Here is a 21969-nt window from a genome sequence, read left to right as displayed (position 1 = left end):
GGGTGGCAGAATCTGGGAAGGGGGTTTGTCCTGAATGAAGTGTTAACTGTGGACACGGGGGCAAGGGAGCAGACATGCTCTGATGTCAAACTTGTTAACCAAGAGGTCAAGACTGGGAAGCCAGGGGAAAGCAAAGCCAGCGCAAAGACGATGATGACTGGGAAAAGTCCCGGGGAGCAGAGTCTAGAATTCCTGGGAAATGGGAATAACTGCAGGGTAGGAGGGGTAAGACCTAAGGAAAGATGGTGGACAGGAGAGGTAGACACGGAGGTCTAAGAGGCATTTCAGAATGCTCGCTCATGGAATAGCTGGTGGCGGCCCGATCCCTTGGGTGGGGGCCATGGACCCAACAAGGGCCCTGAGGAATTGGGGGGGGCTGTTAGAGGGGACATTAACATACACATCCAAATCCCTTAGTAAAGACAAGCATTAGGGTGACTTCAGGGAGGAGGGAGGAAGGAGAAGGCCCCAAGGGCCTGGAAGAGAACAGTCCCAAGGGTGTCCACTGACTGATGTCTTGGGATCTGAGAAGCTCAAAGCACGGATGGTTTCTGGGTGATGGTGGTGGAGGGAGGGTCAGGGAGGACAGTGGAGAACCGGCTCGTTGGCGGCCACGGGCAAAGGGGCATTCGGTACTGGAAAGGGTGGCCGGGAGATGGAAGAAGGAGAGGAGAGGGTGCCGGGATAAACAGGAGAGCAGGCTCCCGGAGGGCGCTGGGTCAGGGCCAGGCAGAGCTGGGAGGGGGAGGCTTAGGGATGTGGGGACCAGAGCAGGAAGTGACGGGGGAGGGGAGCGGTCCTTGGGGTTGGGAGAGAGACTTCCCTGTGTATTCCCCTCACCTTCTGGTCTAAAGAAACCCCAGCCCCCCTCCTCAGAACTCTTCCTTCTCCTATTTATTCAGCCCTCATAATGCCAAGCCCCGGGGAAACAAAGAAAAAGTGAAACTGATTCCTGTCCACAAGGAGGTCACCTTCTAACCAGGTCGATTGTGCCAAAAGCAGATAGAGGGCCATCTGAGAGGGGACAGCACTAGCCGCTGGAGAAATCAGGAAAGGCCGCCTTGTAGAAGGAAAAGGTAGCCAAGGTGCGCCACAGTGCACACAGTCCCAGGCCTGGAGTCAGGAGGATCTGAGTTCAAATCCAGCCTCAGACACTTCCTAGCTGTGTGACCCTGGGCAAGTCACTTCACCCTGCTTCCTCAGCTGTAAAATGAGCTGGAGAAGGAAATGGCCAACCACTCCAGTATCTTTGCCAAGAAAACCCCGAATGGGGTCACCAAGAGTCACGACTGAACAACGAGATGGGAAATTGAAAGCCGAAGGTGAGGAAGCTGGGAGGCGCCTGAGGCGAGATGTGATGAGAAGCAGCAGGTGGGCCCCCGTGGCTGGACCTGTGGCCCCAACCAGGGAGGCCCACGGGCCGAGGTTAGTGCTGAGCGCCAGGCCCGTCGGCCACCCCCTCGCCAGGCACTGCCACCTCCTGGTCTGTCCCCACGGTCCTGCCAACCTTGTAGGCATTGCCCCTGGGACCTGGGCTTCCCCCTCCAGAAAGCCTCTCCCAGTCTCCCCGGGCTGGGCTGCAGCCTGTGCTTGCAGGGGCTGAGGCGGACCAAAGCAGGGGAGGGGGCAGGAGGAGGGAGAGCAAATGTCCCAAGGCAAGGGGGGCTTCGGGCCTGAGGGGAAGAGGTCCAGCTCTCAAGGCCCCTTCTGCTGAGGGCCCTTGGTACTGGGAAAGGGGGAGGGGCGCAGGTGTGAGAAGGACCCTAAGGCTGCCACATCACCCTGCTGAGCTTGTGGTCCACTGAGACCCCCAGATCTCATCAGAGCCACTGCTGGCTGCTCTCCCATCCTGTGCTCTGGAGGCTGATTTTCCGAACCCCAGCACAAAACTTTCCTTCTGTTTATCCTTCCTGAATTTCATCTTATTAGATCCCCCCAGTGTGTCATTACCCTGGCCAGCTGCGAGTCACCTACAACCCTGCTAAGCATTCCATTTTGGCCTCCTCATCCAAGACTTTGATTAAAGCACGAAGGGCACAGAACCAAGGCCTGATCCCTGCGGCACTCCACTGGAGACCTCAGCAAGGCTGATGGGGAACTGGCCCCTCTCAGAGTCTGACCTTTTACCCACTTCTGAATGTCCCCATCTCTCTATCTTTTCCCCAAGAGGAGTTGTTGTTCAGTCACGACCCCAGTTGGGGATTTCTTGGCAGAGATTCTGCAGCCGTTTGCTATTTCCTTCTCATTTAACAGACGAGGAAACTGAGGCAAATAGGGTCAAGTGACTCCCCCAGGGTCACGCAGCTACTAAGTATCTGAGGCTGGATTTGAACTCATGCCGATAAGTCTTCCTGACTCCAGGCCTGGTGCTCTGTGCACTGTGGCGCCCCCTAGCTGCCCCAAGTAGAGTGAGAGATCCTTTAGTAAAGGCTTTGCTGAAATCCAGGGCACGCACTTCCCCTTTTGCCCAGCTGAGTCGAACATGGAACCCAAGCTGTTCTTGATGAACGTCGGCTGGCTTTGGCGATCTTCATGCACATTTGTAGGGGGACGCTAACCATCTCTGTAACGCTCCATTCTAGAACCTCCCAGCGATCAAAGCCAGATCGACTGGTCTGGAGTTTGCCTGGCCTGTGCCCTTCCGTAAAAACATCCCGGGGCATTTACCCTTCTCAAGCAGTTTGTAGCCTCTCTTATTTTCAAGTCCTCCCTCCCAACACCACCGATGGGGGCTCGGCGCTCTCCTCTGCCACTCGCTTCCGGGCCAGATGACACGCACTCACCCAGGGGCACTGTCTCCTTGCTTCTCTTGGCTAGTGACTGCTGACTGGTCATTGCTATTGACTTGTGTTTCCTCCACTGACTTTTGCCCATCGGTCTCCAGTACGCTGCCCCACTTGGAATTCTAGCCCTCATTCTCTGACTCGGTCTTGCGAACCTTCTCCCACCTCAACCTTCCAGTTCAATGTGACCTAGATCAGCACAAGGCCTCCCCATCATTCAAGGTCTGCTTTGGTGCCGGCTTCTCCAGGGAGCCTTCTAGGAAGGCTTGAGAGCCAACCCAAAGTGGGCCCCGCCCCCTCAGAGCCCCGACACTCACCGCCCACGCACGCTTTCAGCTCATGGGATGAGTCAGGGCTTCGAGGGCCCTGGAGACCCTCACACCCCGCCTTCACTTCACAGATAGGGACACCAAGACTTGAAACCAATTGTCAGGCACTGGCCAGGATCGTGAGCTCTCCCTGCAAATATGGGTCCTATACCCCCAGACAGATGGAGAGCTGAGAAGACAGGGAGCTGGAGGAGAGGGACCAGGGAATGCTATCGAGTGTTACTCACTTCCAAAGACCAAATGAAGAAGAAGTCCACTAGGGACCAACTTTTCCTCCAGCGTTCGTGATCCCCAAGTCAGAAACCGCCGGCGGCTGCTGAAACCTGCCTACCCTCCCCAGCCCCCAGCCCCGCCCGCCCAGGGCTGCTCAGGACTCACTTTCAGCCAAATGTGACCGGTTAGGGAACTCTGTCATCTTTGTGGGACAGACCCAAGGGGCAGAAGGCACTCGGCTTCCTGAAGGGACAGAAAATGGGAGGCAGAAAGAGATCAGCAGCCGCGGCTAGGAGGACAGATCAGGACAGGGCCCCCCGGCTCTCCCAGAGACGAGGAACCCCATGTCCTCTGGAGAGTCAAGGGAAGACAGACGGGAAGGACGGAGGGATGTCTGACTCCAGAGGGAAGAGAAAGGCTTAGGTGGAGGGCAAGGAGAACGGACGGCCAACCAGACTGCTGAGAAATAGATTGTGGGGGAGGGAGCAGATCTCCCCAAGAGATTCAGGGAGTGGAGGGGAGCCATAGTCCATGATTCAGAAGAGACACATTTTTTCCAGAAACAACTAGAAACCCACCCCCCTTCAAGCAAGTTTGGCCGTCAGGTTCTTAATATAGCCTTCGATTCATAACAAGCTAGGGAGTGGCCTGGGAATGCAGGAGGAGGTTTGGGGGAGCACAAGAAGGCTCTGCTCCACCCAGCTCCACCCCAGCAGGCCTGCCATGCCAGGAGAGGGCTCAGGGACCGGGGAATCTTTGAGGCAGCAGCTGGGCTGAGGGCAGAGTCAAATTCCAAAAGTTCTGAAGTAGAACTGACAGGGACTTTTTGAAGTTGGGGGTAACCGTCCCTTTGAATTTGTGAATTTTGGGGGAGCCTCGCCTATGTGTGCCTTGGAATGGGGCAGAGCAGGTTTCAGAGGGTCAGCAGGAAGGGTGGGTAGGACCCCTTCATGGCAGAGAGTCTCCAGGGAAAGTCTACGGAGGAAAGAAGGATGGGAAATTGCCAAGGAAGCAGTCCCAGTGGGGACAGAAGTGAGATGTGGGTAAGAAGGGAGATGGGGCTTCACGGGGAGCTCCTGGGCCAGCTGAGGATCTAGTCTGAGGGTGGACTCACGAGCACCCTGGCACCTTCTCTTGGCTTGGAGAAAGGCGGCTGACAGCAAGCTTATCAGAGAACAAAGCTGGGGGCCCAGGCGAGATTCCAATCTGAGCGTCCCAGGCATCTGAGGCCCACCCTCCTCCTCCTCCTCCTCCTCACTTCTGCCTCCTAGCCATGACAGCCCTCCCACGGCCAGTACGACTCAATGTTTGCCCACCTCGATTTGGTTTGCCTGAGCTCTGGGTCATTGACCATAGCCCTCTGTGAAATGGGTGTGAAGGCTCCTGTCCTGGGTGGGGTCTGGAATCAGAGGACTTGAAGAAGCCGACCCTGGCTGGCCTTGTGAAAAGAGAGTCTTAGGTAGAAGCCTGAATTCAGAGTGGGGAGAGGTCTTCAGAGCCCGTCCTGCAGCAGAGAAAGTTCCACGATTGGGACAAGGGGCATTTGGCCGGTGCTTACAAGCCTCCAGCAAGCATTGAGATCCGCACCTCCCCGCCCCTCCAGCCCCTTCCCCTGGTGGTGACTCTCCCTCCCCCACCTGAGGGGCTCAGGAGGCTATTCTGGCAGGACAGGCCCTCTGGCCAGCCTCACCGCCCCTCCGTGAGCAGGATTCTCACTCGTCCCTCAGCTTTCCAGAGGTTATCAGCCAATTCCCTCATTCCCTTCCCTGACAGAGGCTGTTTACAGACTGAGACCTGAGGGAAGGCCTTTCTGCCAGGCCTCTGGGGAGTCCAGAAGGGCCAGGGGATTTCCTGGAGCTTTCTCCCTCCCTTCCACAATCCTGTTTGCCTCCCACTGCAGCCCAAGGGCCTATCTGTCCTGAAGAAGTGGCCAGATTTTCCTGGGAGGCCCCCCCAGCCTCCTGCTGAGGCTCTCCCCTTCCCCATCATGCCTGACTTTCCTCCCCTCTGACCTCACTGACCATCTAACCCAGTCGTCTCATACAGATGGGGAGACTGAGACCCAGAAATTCACCCAACAAAAGAGGACTGGAACCCAGCCCAATCCACACTTATATAAGAATCTTCTCCACTACCCACCCCAATCTCCTGAGTTTTCCACCATGCCACGCTGGGCAGGGGCACCCCCACTTGTTCTACAGAAAAGGAAACTGAAGGCCAGAGTGGGAGGCCCAGAGCCCCAGGGCCCTGGGACCCCTGCCCACTGCTTGGGCCCCTCTGCCTCTGGACAAGGATTAGGACCCGAGTCTGGCTTCCCAGGCCAGGCCTGTACAGGGCCAGATGTGCTAATGGCATTTCCCTTTCCAAGAGCCTCTAACCTTGTAGCACTAACCTGGGGGAGGGGGAGGCAGGAGGGAGAGAATGAAGCGCCCAACATAAGGATCTCCATGTGCAGGGTCTTTCTTTTCCCTCTCCTCTGCTACCTGCAGACCTGGGGGGCTGGCCAGTGCCAAGGGGGAGAGGACCCAGAGAAGGCTTTCACTCCTGGAGGCCTGTGTCTCAGGATATGCCAGCTCCCACACCAGCAGAGGGGGAAAGGACTTGGCCAGGGACACAGGTCCTCTGCTTTGGATTCAGTTCTCTGGCTCCTGGAAGTGTCTGCAATGCAGGAGTCACCAAGAAGCCTCGGTCCCCTCCCCGCTTCCCCAGGTCACCCCGCCCTTGAGGAATGGCCATGGCCCCATGAAGGGCAGCCTTGCCTCCCCACTCAGCCAGGTAGGACAGAAAAACAATGGACAGCCTGGTCAGGGCTTAGAGGTGGCCTGGGAGTTAGAGGATCCGGGTTTTCGTCCCCCAGCTCTGCCCCTAACTTTCTGGGGAACTTGAAATCACTTCTACTTTCTGAGCCTCAGTTTCCTGATCTGTAAAATGTGAGAACAGTGTCTGTCCTGCCCTGCCTCACAGCTTAGGCCAGGCCTTGGGTCTGGCTTTGAGAAAGTAGAGGGGCTGGACAAAGTGTGGGAGCCCCAGGCTTGGAACGCTCTGGCTGGCCCCGCCCTCTTCACAGCCTGGCTGACCCCCTTTCCCCGGCCTCTAAAGACAGAGATGGGGTGAGGAGCTGGGCCTCTGCCCCTCCCTCCCAGGAGCCGGGGTGGGGGAAGAGTGGGGAGACTGGTCTGGTCTGCTCCCCAACACTGATAGGAGGGAGGAACGGGAATGAGGAGGGGCAGAGGGGGAAGGGAGGAGACAGCCAGTCAATGCCCTCCCAATATGGTCCCAGGAGAAGCTGTTGGTGGGAGGTAACTCGGGTGCAAATGAGCCCTGTTCTCAGGCCCCAGGCTGGTCTTCCACCCAAAATCTGGCCCATCCTTGTCCCTATCTGGTGAGACTTCTGAGATGAGGCCAGGGCACCTACCCCGCACAGGGAGGGCCGGGGCACCCACCCCGGACAGGGAGGGCCGGGGCCAGGCTGTTACTGCTCATGGCGTCTGATTCTCTGCGACCCCATTTGGCAGAGATCCTGGAGGGGTTGGCCATTTCCTTCTCCAGCTCATTTTACAGAGGAGGAAACTGAGGCAAACAGGGTGAAGTGACTTGCCCAGGGTCACCCAGCTAGGAAGTATCTGGCCTTAGACACTCTGTGCACTGTGGCGCCCCCTAGCTGCCCAGGTCCCAGGACCGAGATGTGGCTCTGGGGGCTGCGGTCAGCCTGCCTCAGACACTTACAAGAGGCAGGCCTGTGGACAAGTCATTTACCTCTCAAGGTCGCATTTATGAAGAGCGGAAGCACCAGCCAATCCCTGCCCTCAGGGAGCCTCCATTCTAGAGGAGGAGATCAAGGGTCATCTCTTTGACCTTGGTGCTGGCGGGGGCCCTGGGCAGGGGAGGGAGGAGGGGCCCGGGAGCATTGGTGTCTAATGAGTAGGGCATGACTGGTCACATACAAAAAGTGTGGTCACCCTAGAAACCACAAGCATGGGGAAGGATGAAAGGGGGGACGGTGAGGGCGTGAGCCGGGATCCCAGAGGCCAAGGTCCCTCAAGCGTGGGGGCTGGGAGGGTGCTGCTGCCCCCACAGTAATGGGGAGCTCTGCTCTGGAGAAGTCCTCAGTGTCTACAGGGCGTCCAGTCAGAGATGTCCACTAGGCGGTGAGAGATGAGAGACCACCGGCGGGAGCTGGAAGACCATCAAGGACAACGGAAGGGGCAGGCGAGAAGAAGTGAGCTGCCAGGCTCACCTAACAGAGCCGCGTCTGAGGTCAGATCTGAACTCAGGTCTTCCTGACTGCAGGTCCGGGGCTCTAGGTACTCAGCCACCCAGCTGTCCTTGATTTCATGGTCTCTGTATCTTGTATCCCATCATTCAATTAAGGCCAGGAGCAGAGAGATAGTAGCCTAGGTGCCTCTCATGAGGAAATGTATAGCCTCTCTGGTCTCAGTTTCCTCATCTGTGAAATGGAGGCAATAACAACACCTAGTTTTTTTTGTTTTATCGGGGGGGAGTTTGAGGCAGCCTCAAGCTGCTAACCAGAGCCCAGGGAGCCTGGGCGGGATCCAGATTACCAGTGGAGGGGTGATGGGCCAAGTCAAGGCAGTGTGACTGGGGCAGGACCTTTGCTTAAAGACCTCCAGCCACAGGAAATTCACCACCTCCCAGGGCAGCTCAGTCTGCCTGCAGACAACTGGAATTGGCAGACAGTTCTACACCCAGCCTGAACTTCTGCATCTCCGCCTTTTTCCTGCCAGCCCCCACGGCTCCTTCCTCCCCCTTAACTTTAGTCCCATCTGTACACACTGTCCAGCGTACTCACTGACAGAAATGCTCCAAAAGCTTTCTATAATCTGATAGGAGAAAGCCTTCATCCACTCAGTCTTTCTTGTGTGGATGGTCGGGCCAAAGTCCTTTGAGTGACTGCCAGTCTCTTCTGGGAGGCCCTCCAGTGTTCTGGGGCTTGATGCTATCAGCCCAATGCCATGTGTAAGGGGGTGAGAGGGTCTGGGGGCCTTCGCCCTTATCCTACTTCCGGGGCAGTGCTCGCCTCAGCGATCACCCACCTCCCTGCCTTAAGCCTTGGCTGAGGCGGAGGCTTAAAGTGGTTTTATCTTCCAAGGAATTCTGAAGTTTGGCTGACTGAGGGCAAGACAGTTTGTGGAAAGGGCCCTTAACCTGCGGTCTGTGATCTTGGCTTGTTAACATTCATTGCATTTCCATAGAATGGGTTTCTTTGTCAGCTATGATTATACTTTGCTTTTACGAATGAGGGTGGGGGTGTCCCCCAACTTCACTGGAAGCCTGCCCAAGGGGTGTGTGAGGGGGAAAGGATTAAGAACTCTGACAGACATACCGAGCCCAAGGCTTTTTAGGAAAGAGCCCATCAACAATGAGCCCTGGTCTCTCCACCCGTGCGGATCAGGACGAGCAGCCTCTGGGGGCCCTCTGATCCCGGCAGGTCCAGGAGCCCGCTTCCAGAGCAGACCATCCTCGTGAAAAGCCGGGGCAGAGAGAAAGGCCTGTGGGTGCACGGTTACTGGGGCGTCAGTAAGGTCTGAGGTCCAGTCTCCCTTGGTATCTCTGCTCCCTCCAGGCCCGCAGCTGGGGCCAATTTTCTGAAGCCAAGCAGGAGATGCTGTGGGCATCCCACGGATCAGCCTCCCTCTGACTGGGCTGGGCTCTGTGCTCTGGCCCACCACTGCCTTCCGGAATCCTCACTCCAGGGATCTGGCTCTCCTTTGATCAGTGACCATCTTGTGAGCAGGCACAGGTACAGGGGGATGGGATGGGGGGGCGCCTCCCCTGGGACCCCCTGCAAGTCAGCATGCTATAGAACCATTGATAACTACGCTTTGGGCTCCAGGAATTCCATCAGTCAGTCAGTCAACTGGCATATACCAGATGCCTGCTATGTGCAAAGGCACAGTGGATCGAGCGCTGGGCCTGAAGGAAGACTCATCTTCCTGAGTTCAAATCCAGCCTCAGAAATGTACTAGCTAGGAGACCCTGGGCAAGTTACTTCACCCTGTTTACCTCAGTTTCCTCATCTGTAAAATGAGCTGGAGAAGTAAATGGCAAAAAATCTTCCAGTGTCTCTGCCAAGAAAACCCCACAGGGGGTCATGGAGAGTCGGACACGAGTGAAAATGACCAAACCACAGCACCAAAATGTGCCAGGCACTGTGCTGAGTGCAGGGGACACAGAGAGACCAAAGCAGCACCTGCCCTCACGGAGCTCTCACCATCACTTCTGAATCCTTGTGCAGGAATAGCAAACACTCCCTGAAATCTCCATGACTGCCAATAGCCTTCTCCCACTCTACCTAGCCTGGAGGCTGCCTCCTGCTCCCCTCCCTTCACCACAGCCTGGGAGAACTCCCTGCCCTCGGCTGACCTTCAGTTCAAATGGTTTGCTTCTAGGAAGAGACAATCCTTTTGCTGCCGCCCCCCCCCCCCCTTGCTCTTTGGCCTGGAGACCCCCCCTCCCCCCATGCTCTTTGGCCTGGAAATCCCCCCACCCTGTGATTTTTGGCCTGGATCTGGAGATCCCCCCACCCCATGCTCTTTGGCCTGGGGCTGCCCAGGGACCAGAGGGACATGATCCAGCAGCCGAGGGTGATGGAGATGGTTTTTGGCAAAGCCAGGCCCTGCATCTTCCCCTAAAACGGGGGAGGGCAAGAGGCCAATGCCTTGAAATGGTAAGATTTTAGAACTCCCACACTGACACAGTCACCCCACCTGTGGCCACGGAGGGGGTGGGGAGACATTGGCATTGGAAGTATTGGAGCATTTCCTTGTTACTAACACTGAGACCCTAAGAGCATCCCTGGTCCTCTTGGCCTCCTGCCCTCCGAGGTCCCTCCTAGCTCTGGCTGCAGCAAGGGGATCTGGGCAACCAGTGATGAGGGGAGTGAGCCCTCTGGTGGCACAAAGGGACATTGGTGCCTTAACTGGGCAAGAGGGATTGGGGCGAGAGGGGCAAGGCCCAGCCCTGGGTGGGAGGATCTGGAAACAGGCCGTCTGGAAGGCCTCGAAGGGGTCCCTCTTGGGGACAGAGTTTGGAGGAGCCCCCTCCCCGGGCACGCCACACCCTCCCCCAGCCCGACAGGCTTAGCTGCCCCTGCCATCAGACCCAGTGCATCGCAGCTGGGAGTCAGTCTGGGCCAAAGTCACGGAACTCCCTCAGTCTCTCCTGTGAAACCAGAGAGCTGAATCGGAGAAGCCAATGCGAGATGAGGGGGAGAGTCAGCTAGAAACACAGACAGCAAAGCGCCCCTGCGATTCCCTGGGGCAATCTGGGAAGGCTTCTCTGAGAAGGTGGCTCCCTAAGCCAGCCTGGCTCACAGAAGTCCAGGGCTCCCACTGTGGATTCCAGGCCCTTCTCTGGAGACAGTCTCACCTGTGCTCAGAACTAAAAACAGTCCTCAATCCCACCCTGGGGAATCTGACCAGAGCAGAGGCTCTTGGCACTCTCTCCTCCCTAGTCCTGGACTCTGTGCCCTACCCTCTTAATGCAATCCAAGACAGCACCAACCTTCCTGGCTTCCCTATCATGCTGTTGACTCCCATCGAGCTTGAGATCCACTCACACCCCCAGCTCCTTTTTGGATAAGCTGCTGCCTAGCCATCTCCCCTGAGGTGTGCCAGTGACACTGATGTTGGAGCCCAAGGGCAGGACTTTACCTTTCTCCCTGTTACTTTTCTCCTCTTAGATTTGGTCACATGTTCTAGCATGTTCTCAACGGGAGGAGAGCCCTGGCCAGGGGAGAGCTCATCACGGAGAATGCCGAGGCCCATGGAAGGCTGTAAGAATGAGCTAAAAATGGGGGCGCAGGTGGGAGGCCCCGTGTGAAGGACCATGGGTGGCCAGCTCTGGCCTGAATCTGCATTTGAAGATTCAGGGACCTCAAAGGCCACCTCGTCCAACCCCTCGTTTGACCCAGAAGGTCCTTGGTTCCGAGAGGCTAATAACTTGTCCAAGGTCACAGATACCGTTGGCAGAGCCTGACCTCCTCCCAGGAGGACCTCCCACAGCATTTCTCACTGTGCCTGCCTGAGGGTTGGAGTGAGGGAAGCTTCTTGGTCGCATGAAGGTCGGGCAGGATGAAGGCCCTCCGGCCGCAGAATTCTTGGATTCTGGGAAGAATCAGTGGTGATTCCTGGACTGAGAAGCCCTGAGGGGCCCGGCAGAGATGGGGAAGTAGAGAGAGGAAGGGGCCTCTTTGCACAGATTGACGTATTCTCAGATCCTCCCCAGCTCAGACATTTTCTGTCTCAGCCCTGCTCTGGTGAGCCTGGGAGTGCAGGACATGGGGAGGCAGGGGCTGCTGATGGAGGCCCTGGTTAAGACAGTCTCACTCACTAGGGGGAATTTTCCACTCACTTCAACCTGACAGAGGCTTTGAAAAACCCCATTTCTCTAGGTTAGTGTCTGGATCTTGGTTTCATTGTGAAAGCCTGCCATGTCTCAGTTCTGCATCGTGGAGGGCGGTGGGGAAAGGGTGGGTGACATCAGCGCCCGGGGCTGGGGGTGTCCAGGCTGGTCTCAGTTCTTACCCCCAGGAGTCTCTGTCCCTCTCCCCGTCCCTCCCCTCTCTCTCTTGCTTTTTCTCTCCCCTTTGAGGTTCTGGGAGAAATCTCCCCAAATATCTGGTCTGTACACACCCTAGCTAGATAGAAATGATTCCAGCAAGATGCCCCTGCAAGGCCTGCCTGGGCCCCATCTTCTAGATGGAAGGAGCACAGGTGCACTCAGTGACATTCCTCCTCCAGCTCTCCCCCCTCGGCCTCCTGGAGTCGGCTTCCAAAGAAGCCTGGAGACGCTGCAGAGGGATTAGTGTCTCAGCACCTTCTTCTTCCCCTGGCTCCACGTCCCCTTAGCAACAGGCCCACTTTGGGTAGGAGCTGCTGGCTCACCCAGGGATCTGGGGAATTCACAACAGCTGAAAGGCGGGGGGGTGGGGGGTGAAGAAGGAGGCCGAGGAGGAAGGGCTGGGGGAAGGCTGTGCCCCCGGCCTGGGCTCATGTCCATTCATGGGCAATATGTGGGCCTGAGAAGGACGAGGCGGCCGGCACGGAACGCCCGCTCGGGTGACGTTAGGCTCCATCTTGGGGAGGGCGGAGGGCTGGCTAGGGCCTGGGCAGCTGTCCCGAGAGCTCAGGCAGAGCAGGTGTTACCAGCTCAGGGCACCCTACGTGCCGGCCCTGAGCCCCTCGGATGATTTCTGGGCATTTCAGAACTTCTCGAGTTCCTGCCTCTGCACGGCCCTGTGAGGGTTCTGTGCAGACCAGAAGCCTGAGGCTCTGAGCAAAACCAGCTCAATTCCCTGAGCACTGACAGGGCAGCCCGGGCCCACCCCCTGCTAGGCACTGTGGGGCATCGAGGTGATTACCTTCTGCTCAGTCACACCCTGGCCCCAAGTCAAGAAAGGCGGGTCCGTGGCAGGGCTGGGGGATGGGCCCCTGGGGGGCCAAGGCTTCAGCTCACCCACTTCACCTCTGGGAGCTGGGAGCCCCCCCTGCGTCACGGGTCAATAGGGCTGCTAACATCCAGGGTCTGGGGCAGAACCTCACTACTTCCTTCCTTCCCTGGTCTGGAGTTCCTGGCCTGGGCCAGAGGGCCTGCCACACGGCCACAGCGGAGCCTCTTCCCAAACCCCGGGCAAGATCCAGCTGCACTTCCAGCAACATTCAGACCAGCAAGGAGGTCAAAGCCTAAAGGTCTCAAGGCCTCAGCCTGGATTCAAGGCCTTCCATAGTCAGCCCAGCCCCTCTAGCCTTTCTCTTTCTGCTCTCCCACCACCACCTGCTGTGGCCACTTCACCCCCAACCCTCCAGCCAGGCTCATTCTTGGTGCCAGTCCCCCCCTCCCCCCACCTTATGCTTTTCCCTGGTTTCCCTTCCCAAGATCCCCCTAAGCTCTACCTAGAACCTGTACCACCCCAACCCACACCAGCCTCTTGCACGCTGATCATTCCCTTCCCCAAGCGTCCATCTCCAGCAACGACACAGTTTATCCCTGAAATACATTCAGCTGCCCTAGGCCGTTGGCCCATGTTTCACAGGGTTAATCGGCCTCTGTCACCCCCACCCCTATTCGGCTCCCTGGAGCAGCAGCAGGGTGGGGTTTGGGACCTTTGGGACCTAGGTTGCCTCAGTCTCCACCTCCGTAACCCGAGGGATGGGTTAGTTCAGGCTCCCGGGATGCTAGGGCTGGCCATGTGGGATACAAATAATCAATCCATGTTTGTGCTGCCTGGGAGGTAAAAGGGATCAGTCCTGGCCTCCAGCCACCCAGGAGGGGCTGGGCCTTGGCCTGGTCTGACTCCTGGCATTAGGAGAATAGAGGACAGGAGAAGCGGGGGCCCAGATGCCCACAGAGGGCTGTGGGAGAGATCTGCGCCCTGCCCCAGCCTGGGGTTGGGGTGGGGAGGAAATAGTAAGAGGAACTACCTCCCCTCCCCCAGCAGCCAGCACTTCCTCCAGCCATCCCCAGGCTCGAGCCTGACCCTCTCCTCAGGGAAACCCTCCAGAGCCCGGGGGAGATCCTCTGCCAGGCACTTCCTAGGCCTCTGGGGGAGCGTCTGGGGGGCCCTCTGGTTCTCCCTCAGGCCGTGTTGTTCCTGTTACCAGCTCCCAGGTTTGATGGGGCCCAACCGTGAGGCATCATTCTTTCCTAGCCAAGGCCCCAGACACCAGAGCTGGCCAGGCCTGTCCCCCCGGAGGCCAGAGGCTGGGATGTGGGCGTCATGTTCTGAGGCTTTCCTCCCCTCCCCACCCCATCCTGGGAGTGTGCACCACTGGCTGCTGCTACAGTGGATAGAGCTCTGGTCTAGGGTCAGGAAGCCCTGAGGACAAATCTGGCCTCAGATACTAACTAGTTATATGACCCTGGCCAAGTCATTTAACCGCTGTTTGCCTCGGGCTCCTCAAGTATAAAATAAGAAAAAGTGCTTGGCACAATGCTGGCACCTGGTGGATACTGCAGAAATGCTTATGTCCTTCTCTGACCCGGCAGGCCCAGAAGAAGGTCCCAGCATTGGAGGAGCCCCTGAACCTCTCCCCAACCCCCAGCCAATCACTGCCCCCAAGATTTGCCATGATAACACCCCAATCACCTAAGGTCAGAGTGGGAGGAGGCCCCAGGGGCCAGTGGGTCCAGGCCATTCCCTCCACACATGCCCAAGCATGCCCTTCAGGGTCTGCTGGGGAGGGAGCCTGCTCCCTCCTATGGCAACCTCCTCTACGCTGGGATGATCCAACAATAATTCCTCTTTGGCTTCCAACTGCTGCTGGTTGGAACCAAGAAGCACGAATCTGCCCTCTCCTCCAAACCGGAGCCTCATGGACGCCGGAAGACACTTCTGTTCCACCTCCCCACCCTCCTGCAGTCTTCTCCTTTCCAGGTCAGCCAGGCCTGGCCCTTCTTTGACCAGAGAAGCCTCCCTTCCTCGGGTCGTGGGCCAGAGATTTAGACCTGGCACGAGCCGGAGGCCCCCTAGGCCAACCGCCTCGTTTTACAGAAGAGGAAACGCTCTCAGAGGCACCAGGGCAGGCACCCAGGGTCACCTACACCCCAAGTGGCAGGGCTAGAAGTGGGCCGCAAGCTCAGCAGCGCATCTCAGGAGGCGGGCTAGGAGCACCCCAGCCTTCCAGCTTGAGGGGCTCCTGGGGCTCCCAGCGCCGCCTAGGCCTTCCTTACCCGGTGGTCTCCTCCAGCAAGTGCTGCTCCTCCTCAGGGCCCCCCTCCGATGGGTCCCGGTCCATCTCTGCCTCCGCCATTGGCGCTGGCCTGTCTGCGTGGGCCTGTCCGGTGGTGGTGATGGTGGGGCGTGTGCGTGTGTGTGTGTGTGTGTGTGTGTGCGCGCGTGTGCTCGTGCAGGTGTGTGTGGGCCTCTGAGCTCCTACTCAGGGGGCGGGTATGACTCCTCAGGACAGTACTACTTCCTCCTTCCGCTGGTACAGGCTGAGGTTTGGTGGGGGGGGGAGGGTTGTTTTGTTCTTTCTAAAAATTGACTGAAAAAAAGAGAGAGAGAGTAATTTTATGAGGAAAAACCTCACGCCCTCCAGGAAGTGTTGAGCAAGCTTCTGGAGGTGGTCATGTCCTGCCTGGCTGGAGGAGGGCCAAGGGATGCCAAGGTTCTGCTGGACGGGGAGGCCCCGTGGCCCCTCCCTTGGTGCAGTGGAGCTGTGAGTCTGGAAGGTTCCGAGCTTGGGGGCTCCCCCTGGAAGCAGAGCTGGAATGGAGAAGTAGGGACTGGGGGGGCTGGAGGGGCCACAGCCCCCAATACCACTTGGGGCTGAGAAGAGCCTGGGGGAAACTTTCTGAAGCTCCCTCGTGCCCCCTTCCTCCTTTCAGAGTGTTCGTTCTGTCTTTCTTTGTCTTGAGTCCATGACATCCAAAAGGCAGGGGAAGATGAGGTATGGACTCTGGAGAGGAGACGATTGAGGGGGGTGCTGTTGGCTGTGTTTCAGCTTGTAAAGGGGGGCCCTCTTTGTTCCCTTTGGCCCCAGAAGGCAAAACCAGGTCCCAAGGGGGGAAGGTGCAGAGGCAGGTTTAGGCGCTTGTCAGGAGAGAAGCTTCCCAGGCAGCGATCGGCTGTCTCGGGGTTCCTGGAGATCTCCAGAACCGAGCTGCAGGGGGGATCTAGTCAAGGATATAGTTCAGACTGGGCCCACTGGGGGCCTCATTCTGTGATCTCCCTACCTCCCTTCTGCCTTCGCTGCCCCAACCCCATCACACTCCCAGCCTCCACTGGAGGAAAGAGACAGAGAACACTTTGGAATTTTTATTATTCCAACTGCACCCAAAAAAAAAAAATCCAACTTGAAATCCAGGCTCCTCCCGCAGAGCTCTGTCCCCGGAACCAAGACCTATGTGTGTGTGACACAGCAGACCCACAGGAGGCCCCATGCTTTGGCCCCCGTGGCCAGGACCAAGGTCAGTGATCTTCACAACCCAAAGAGATGCTGAAGGCCAGACGAGATGGTCCCGTCCTGGGTCACACAGCTAATGAGTGTCAGAGGCAGGCTTTGAATGCAGGTCTTCTTGACCACCTGACCACCTAGCTGGACAGTGTTTCAAGAGTCCTGGACACCATGCCTTAAAGTAGCCTCCACCTCGGGGTGTCCTCCCCATGAGCCGGTGGTCCACTAGGCCCACCCGGTCTGTCTCACAGGACCTGCTGCTGGCCAGCAGCCCCATCTCTAGCCTGCACTTAAGCCTTGGGCTGTAGATGAGTCAGGAAGCTTAGGGGCCCTCCATCCTCCATTTGAGTGGCATGGCCCTAGGGTGTCATGGCCAAAGTCACACATTCTGGCCCCTTGTAGATGGACCCTAGCAAAGGCATCCATCCCCATGGTGGGGAGCGTAAGTGTGATGGCAGGGAACAGAGAGGGAGAAGGGGCCCAGCCCCCATCCAGGACCCAGGAGGTGGTGGCGGCGTCAGCGGCAGCAGAACAACCCTGAGGACCAGGAGATTCAGGAGTGAGGGAGGGCAGATTTGGAGGCTCAGTGCTTCTAGCTTAGACTAAAGTTAGGGAAATGTAGATGAGGCTAAGAAGGAGGGAAAGGGTAGGCTGAGGGCCCACAGTCCTCTGACACATGTACCCAAAGGAGGGCCGAGGTCCTCAGGGGGCCCATGGGGTGGGCAATGAACATTTAATAAGCACCTACTACTTGTAATTTATTAAGCATCTACTGTGTGCCAAGCACTGTGCTAAGTGTAGGGGATACAAAGAAAGGCAAAAGCCAGTCCCTGCTCTCAGGGAGCTCCCAGTCTAACGGGGAAGATTGTATGCAAACCACTCTAGACAAACACGCTCTGGAAAGGGGAGATGGGGGTAAATCGGCAAAGGGATGTGCTGGCATGAAGGGGGCTCAGGAAAGGCTTCCTGGAGGGGCCTGAAGGAGCCAGGGAAGCCAGGAGGCCAAGAAGAGAAGGGAGGGAGAGCGTGCCAGGCCTCGGGACGGGACAGAGAAGGTGCCTAGAGCTGAGAAATGGAGGGTCTTGTTTGTGAACCCTCCAGGAGGCCGGAGGCACCGTACCAAGGAGTGAGGTGTCAGAGGACTGGAAGGGAGGAGGGGGCAGGCTATGAGGAGCCCTGAGATCCGAGCAGAGCATTTTGGGTTTGCTCCTGGGGGTGATAGGGAGCCATGGGGCTTAGGGAGTGGCGCCAGGGGGCAGTGATGTGAGCTTTAGGGAAATCACTTTGGAAGCTAACTGGAGGATAGCCTGTAGGGAAGAGACTGAGGCAGGCAGACCCGGGTATGAGAGCCTGCACCAGGGGAGAGAAGGGAGCCTTTGCAAGACCTCTGGAGGGTAGAGCCCACCGATTTAATAACAGAGAAGATAGTGGGGGGGGGAGGGATGGCAGTGAAGGAGTCAGTGAACTGAGAAAGTGGTCCTCCCAGGGGCTTCACAGATCACCACCAACATCCTCAGACTGACCGATCTCCTCCCCTGCCCAGTGGGGCTATATGGGCTTGACCCAGGGTGTCAACACCCAAGTAGTGGGTTTGCCTGCTCGGCAGGAAAGACGTGGTAGGGGGCAAGGGTGGTGGTGAGGTCGCGCCTCTCCCGTGAGACAACTACCCTAGATGATGCCCCTTTTTGTCTGGGCCCGGGCCAGCCATGTCCCCATGACAGGGGTGTCATCCCCATCCCACTGTCCTGCTGGATCCCAGCTTCCCCTGCCACCCAAGGCGGCACAGCTGTGCCCAAGCAGGGCGGACTGCCTAGGGTCAGTGGGGATGAAGAAGGGAACAGGCTGGTCTCCGATTTTTGTCTGCGGTAAACGTTCTCCAAGACTAGAAGGCCCAGCTTTGCCATCCTCATCCTGGCTTTATCGTGGGCAGCCCAGGGGAAGGAGAGATTCTGGCCACCAGCCAGAGTGGGCACAAGGGCCCGAGGGGCTTTTTCTTGCCTTTGGCCCCACCCAGGGCAACCAATAGTATTTGAATCTGAAAAGATTTGGCCACTCAGAAAGGGGGAGGGGCTGGCACCCCAGTTCCACCAGCCAATCAGCAACCTTCAAGGCCCCCTCATTGGTTGCACCTGCCAACCAATCAGCAACTGGAGACCTAGGATTTAAAAGCATGATTGGAGCTGGCCTTGGCCATCAGGCGAGGGAGAAGGGCATAGCGGGCAGTGGAGGCAGCCTGGGTCTGAGGCTCAGTAAGTCTGAGTCATTAACTTAGGAGGGGACTGTGGGGAAGGCCCTCCCCTTCCGCGCCTCAGTTTCACCTATGTAGAGTGCTTCTGTGTGACTGTTGATTGCCCCAGGGAGCTTCATGGTGGCCCCAAGGCCCAGGAGAGGGAAGGGACAGACATACGGCTGGACTTCGAAAGCTTTATTTACATGGCTCAAGTTTCTGGAGAGGGTGGGGCCCCACCCTACTGCACACCTGGGGGGCGGGGCTGACTTCTGCTTCACTCTCCATCTGCTCTCACTCTCTTGGGCCCTTTGGAAAAGTGCAGCCGAGCAGAGCTGAGCCTGTGCAGGGGTCCTTGGGGCCACAGGGCAGGGCAAGGAGCCGGGTTCTGAGGGGCTGGCCTTGGCACAGGAGCAGGAGAAATGGGCCTGGAATACATAGGGCTGGGATGGGAATGGGAGGCCCAGGAGGTGGGAGGGTGGGCAAGTGGGCAGGCTGGTGGGCAGGTGGGTAGACAAGTAGGCGGGAAGGCAGCTGCAGGAGGGCGGGCGAGCAGGCCTAGGACTCAGTCTCAAACATCTTCTTTCTGCCCTCCATTCCAGACTTTTCTTCAATATTCTTCCTCCAGTCACCCACATCACGAAGGTCCCTTTCCTGTGGATGACAACAGATATAGGTCAGTTGTACCCTTCCTCCTGTCCCTAGCCCAGCCCACCTACAGCAGGGGCCTTTGACCTTAATGATGTCCTTTGGGGCAGGAGGCACCCTGAGAATCACGGGAAAGCAGGTCTGTCCTGGAGGGATAGCAGTCAGCTAGACCTGTCTCCAGTAGTGCCTAGGGTCTCCCTGGGCCTCAGTTTCCCCCGCTTGGAAGGGAGGGGAGAATCGCTACCTTCTCCCCACCTCCTCAGAACCCTTTACAAAGTTTGAGGGGTGGGGGATGGAAGAGGTCAACCTTGCAGGGAGTGAGACATCGACCTAGCATTCAGGGCCTAAAAGTAAAAGATTCCAAAGGGATCATCTGCAAGATGGGGGGAGGCTGCTGCATCATCTACATCTTCACCTTTCTCTAGCCAGGGTGGGGAGCTTCTGGAAGCTGGGGGTGTCAGGCACTGCTGGTGCCCAGAGCTGGGATGAGCTGGAGGCTGAATATCTTTCTCAGAGTCCTGAATGTTTATTCCTGGACAGCGAAGCCGTCTGGGCCACAGAACACCCAGCACCCACGTGGCTCGTGGCTCCAAGTCCCAGATCCACCACTTATGATGTTGGGTGGCTGTGGACAACTCCCTCACCTCCTCTGCCCCCATTTCCTTGGATGTGAAACAAGCCTAATTCCACCTGTGTCTAGCCTGACACCAGAGCCATAGAGGGGGGTGTGAGCAGCTCAAGGGAAGGATGAGTGTGCAGTGAGCCATGAGGGCGGGGGAGGAGGGAGGAGGAGAGAGGATGGTGGAGGGTGAGGGAGGAGAGAGGAGGGAGGAGAGAGGAGAGTGGAAGGCTGAGGGAGGAGGAGAGAGGAGGGTGGAGGGCTGAGGGAGGAGGGAGGAGGAGGGAGGGAGGGGGAAGGAGGGAGAGAGCTGAGAGCTGAGGGGACAAGGGAAGCTCCTCTCCCCCCTTACCTTCTCGGTGTCTTCCTTCTTCACTTGCTTCAGGTTGGCTCTCAGGTCCATACACACCTTGTGCTTGGAGCCCAGCAGCGCCTTCAGCATGGCATCAGCAGACATCCGCACCCTCCTCAGAGGAGGCCTCTTGAACTTGCCCCGAAGGTCAAAGAGTTTCTGGTTCATGTCTTCCAGCTGCAGGGAGGCAGGGGAATGCCCAGGATGAGGAAGGGCACGTCCCTTCCAGTGACCAGGGGTTCCCGCACCCCCAGACAGGTCGAGGCCTTTCCCTGGCTCCCTGGAGGCTCCACCAACCCCCCTTCCCCCACCTGCACCCCCCAGGACAGAGTAAGGAAAGAGAAGGGGGGCTCCAGGCACCCACTGGAGCTGAGGAATACAGAGCCATGGCAGGCTAGCCTGACAAAGTGGGCCCAGGGCCTGCAGCAGAGGCTGGGGCAGAGACCCTGGGCCTTCCACACACCTCCTTTGTGCTTTTCTGAACCTTCATTTCCATATCATATTTCTCCTCTTCAGCTGCATCGACCTTGGCGTGGAGCTGTCTGCAAAGGTCCTGGGTGGAGGGGGGAAGGTTAACGGCCAGGCAGACACTAAGACTCCCTGTTTTGAGCCCAGATCTGCTCTTGGTATAGAACTGCCTTATGCGGGGGCCAAGACGGAGCTGTCCAGCATGGGCAGGAGCTGCCTCAGAAGGGCTTTGGGCAGGGCCACTGGATGCCCCAGGTTGCTGGGGATGATGTGGAAGAGATAACACTAAGGAGGGCTGGACTGCATGGATAGCTGCCACTGGGGTTCTGGGTACATCTCATCCCTGTAAAGGTGACCGAGGTTGAGCATCTGGATTCTGAAGCAAAGGTTTGAACAATATCCTGGAAGGCAGACCCACACAGGCTGGGGGAGGGGACTCACTAGACAGAACGGTAGGGTTCTGAGGCCCAGAGCCAGGAAGGGACTTCCCTGGGGAGCACAGAGGCAGGGATGAAGCACAAGGGGGACTCAGATGTCCTGGTCCCCAGCCCCATATCCTGGCAGTAGGCAAGCCATGCCACGAAGAGCCAGAAGGCATAGGGCCGGGGACAGGGGGCAGGGGGAAAGGGATCGGCCCCTGTTACCTGCACTTCAGACATAGACCCTGGCAGGTGCAAGGGAGGGCAGTGCTCAGATAGATAGTTGGCTTTCTCCGATTGCCGGCGAGTTTCTTCTTTCTCTAGCTCAGTGGCAGCTATCTGGAGCATGACACTCTGGGAGGAGCAGGCCCGGAAAAAGATGAGGAGATGAGTGAGTGGCGCAGGGACAGCTGGAGGGAATCCCATGGGGAGGCAGAGCCCCTCATCTCCTGAAATACCCCAAAGGTCCCCCAGTCCCTTCAGGGAGCCTGCCCACCCTTGCAGCTGCCCAGGCTTCTACCCACCCCTGGACCAGAGAAGCCCATTTTGAAACTCAGTCACAGTCTGCCCATTCAATCATTAACCCCCATCCATCCTTAATCTCTGATCCTTCTTTTGGGTCCCTTCTATCCCTACTTCCAGGCTTCAGATGCCCCCCCCAAGAGAAGCCCTGTATCCTTCTCCTGTCTGCCCCATAGCCTAGGATGCAGCACATGGAGGGCCCCATGAAAGACTTGTTACATCGAACTGAATCGCTCCAGAGTGAGGAACCCAGTGGTTCTGCTACCCCCAGGTGCCTCCAATAGGAGCTGCTGTTGGGCAAGGAGGGCAGAGGGGCCAACCCTCAGGAGAGAGCACAGTCTAGGGTTTGCTAAGGAGAGAGGAGAAGGGATAGAATGGAGAGAGAAGGGGGGGGATATGGGGAAGAAAGAGGCAAAGGCAGGGAGGAGAGGAGAAAGGGGGAGAGGAAAAGGAACAGAATGGGAGAGAAGAG

General features: G+C 57.7%; 2 protein-coding genes and 1 long non-coding RNA gene across 4 annotated transcripts in view; 1 reads left to right on the top strand and 2 right to left on the bottom strand.

The window, feature by feature from the left end:
- LSP1 (lymphocyte specific protein 1) overlaps positions 1-15211 on the bottom strand; it is a 58656-nt gene extending 43445 nt beyond the window's left edge. The window contains exons 1-2 of one of the 2 annotated variants that reach the window (XM_027868670.1): positions 15017-15075; positions 4642-4829 (exon numbers count right to left, since the gene is read on the bottom strand). In XM_027868670.1, the coding sequence (XP_027724471.1) occupies positions 4642-4679 (38 nt within the window). In that variant the 5' untranslated portion in view covers positions 4680-4829; positions 15017-15075. Of the gene's footprint in view, positions 1-4641; positions 4830-15016 lie in introns of both variants that reach the window. The other variant, XM_027868669.1, reaches the window with a different exon arrangement.
- Positions 15212-18685: 3474 nt separating this feature from the next.
- TNNI2 (troponin I2, fast skeletal type) overlaps positions 18686-21969 on the bottom strand; it is a 6686-nt gene continuing 3402 nt past the window's right edge. The window contains exons 5-8 of the mRNA XM_027868672.1: positions 21201-21329; positions 20552-20641; positions 20089-20265; positions 18686-19123 (exon numbers count right to left, since the gene is read on the bottom strand). Coding sequence (XP_027724473.1) covers positions 19028-19123; positions 20089-20265; positions 20552-20641; positions 21201-21329 — 492 coding nt within the window. The 3' untranslated portion in view covers positions 18686-19027. The remainder of the gene's footprint in view (positions 19124-20088; positions 20266-20551; positions 20642-21200; positions 21330-21969) is intronic.
- The window catches only part of LOC114047748, a 2790-nt gene continuing 998 nt past the window's right edge, over positions 20178-21969 (top strand). Inside the window, exons 1-2 of the long non-coding RNA XR_003569668.1 lie at positions 20178-21366; positions 21618-21768. This is a non-coding gene — a long non-coding RNA (uncharacterized LOC114047748). The remainder of the gene's footprint in view (positions 21367-21617; positions 21769-21969) is intronic.

The sequence above is a fragment of the Vombatus ursinus genome, unplaced genomic scaffold (assembly GCF_900497805.2).
Source record: "Vombatus ursinus unplaced genomic scaffold, bare-nosed wombat genome assembly UNPS02014790.1, whole genome shotgun sequence".
NCBI lineage: Eukaryota > Metazoa > Chordata > Mammalia > Diprotodontia > Vombatidae > Vombatus > Vombatus ursinus.
This window is presented reverse-complemented; position numbering and strand designations above follow the sequence as displayed.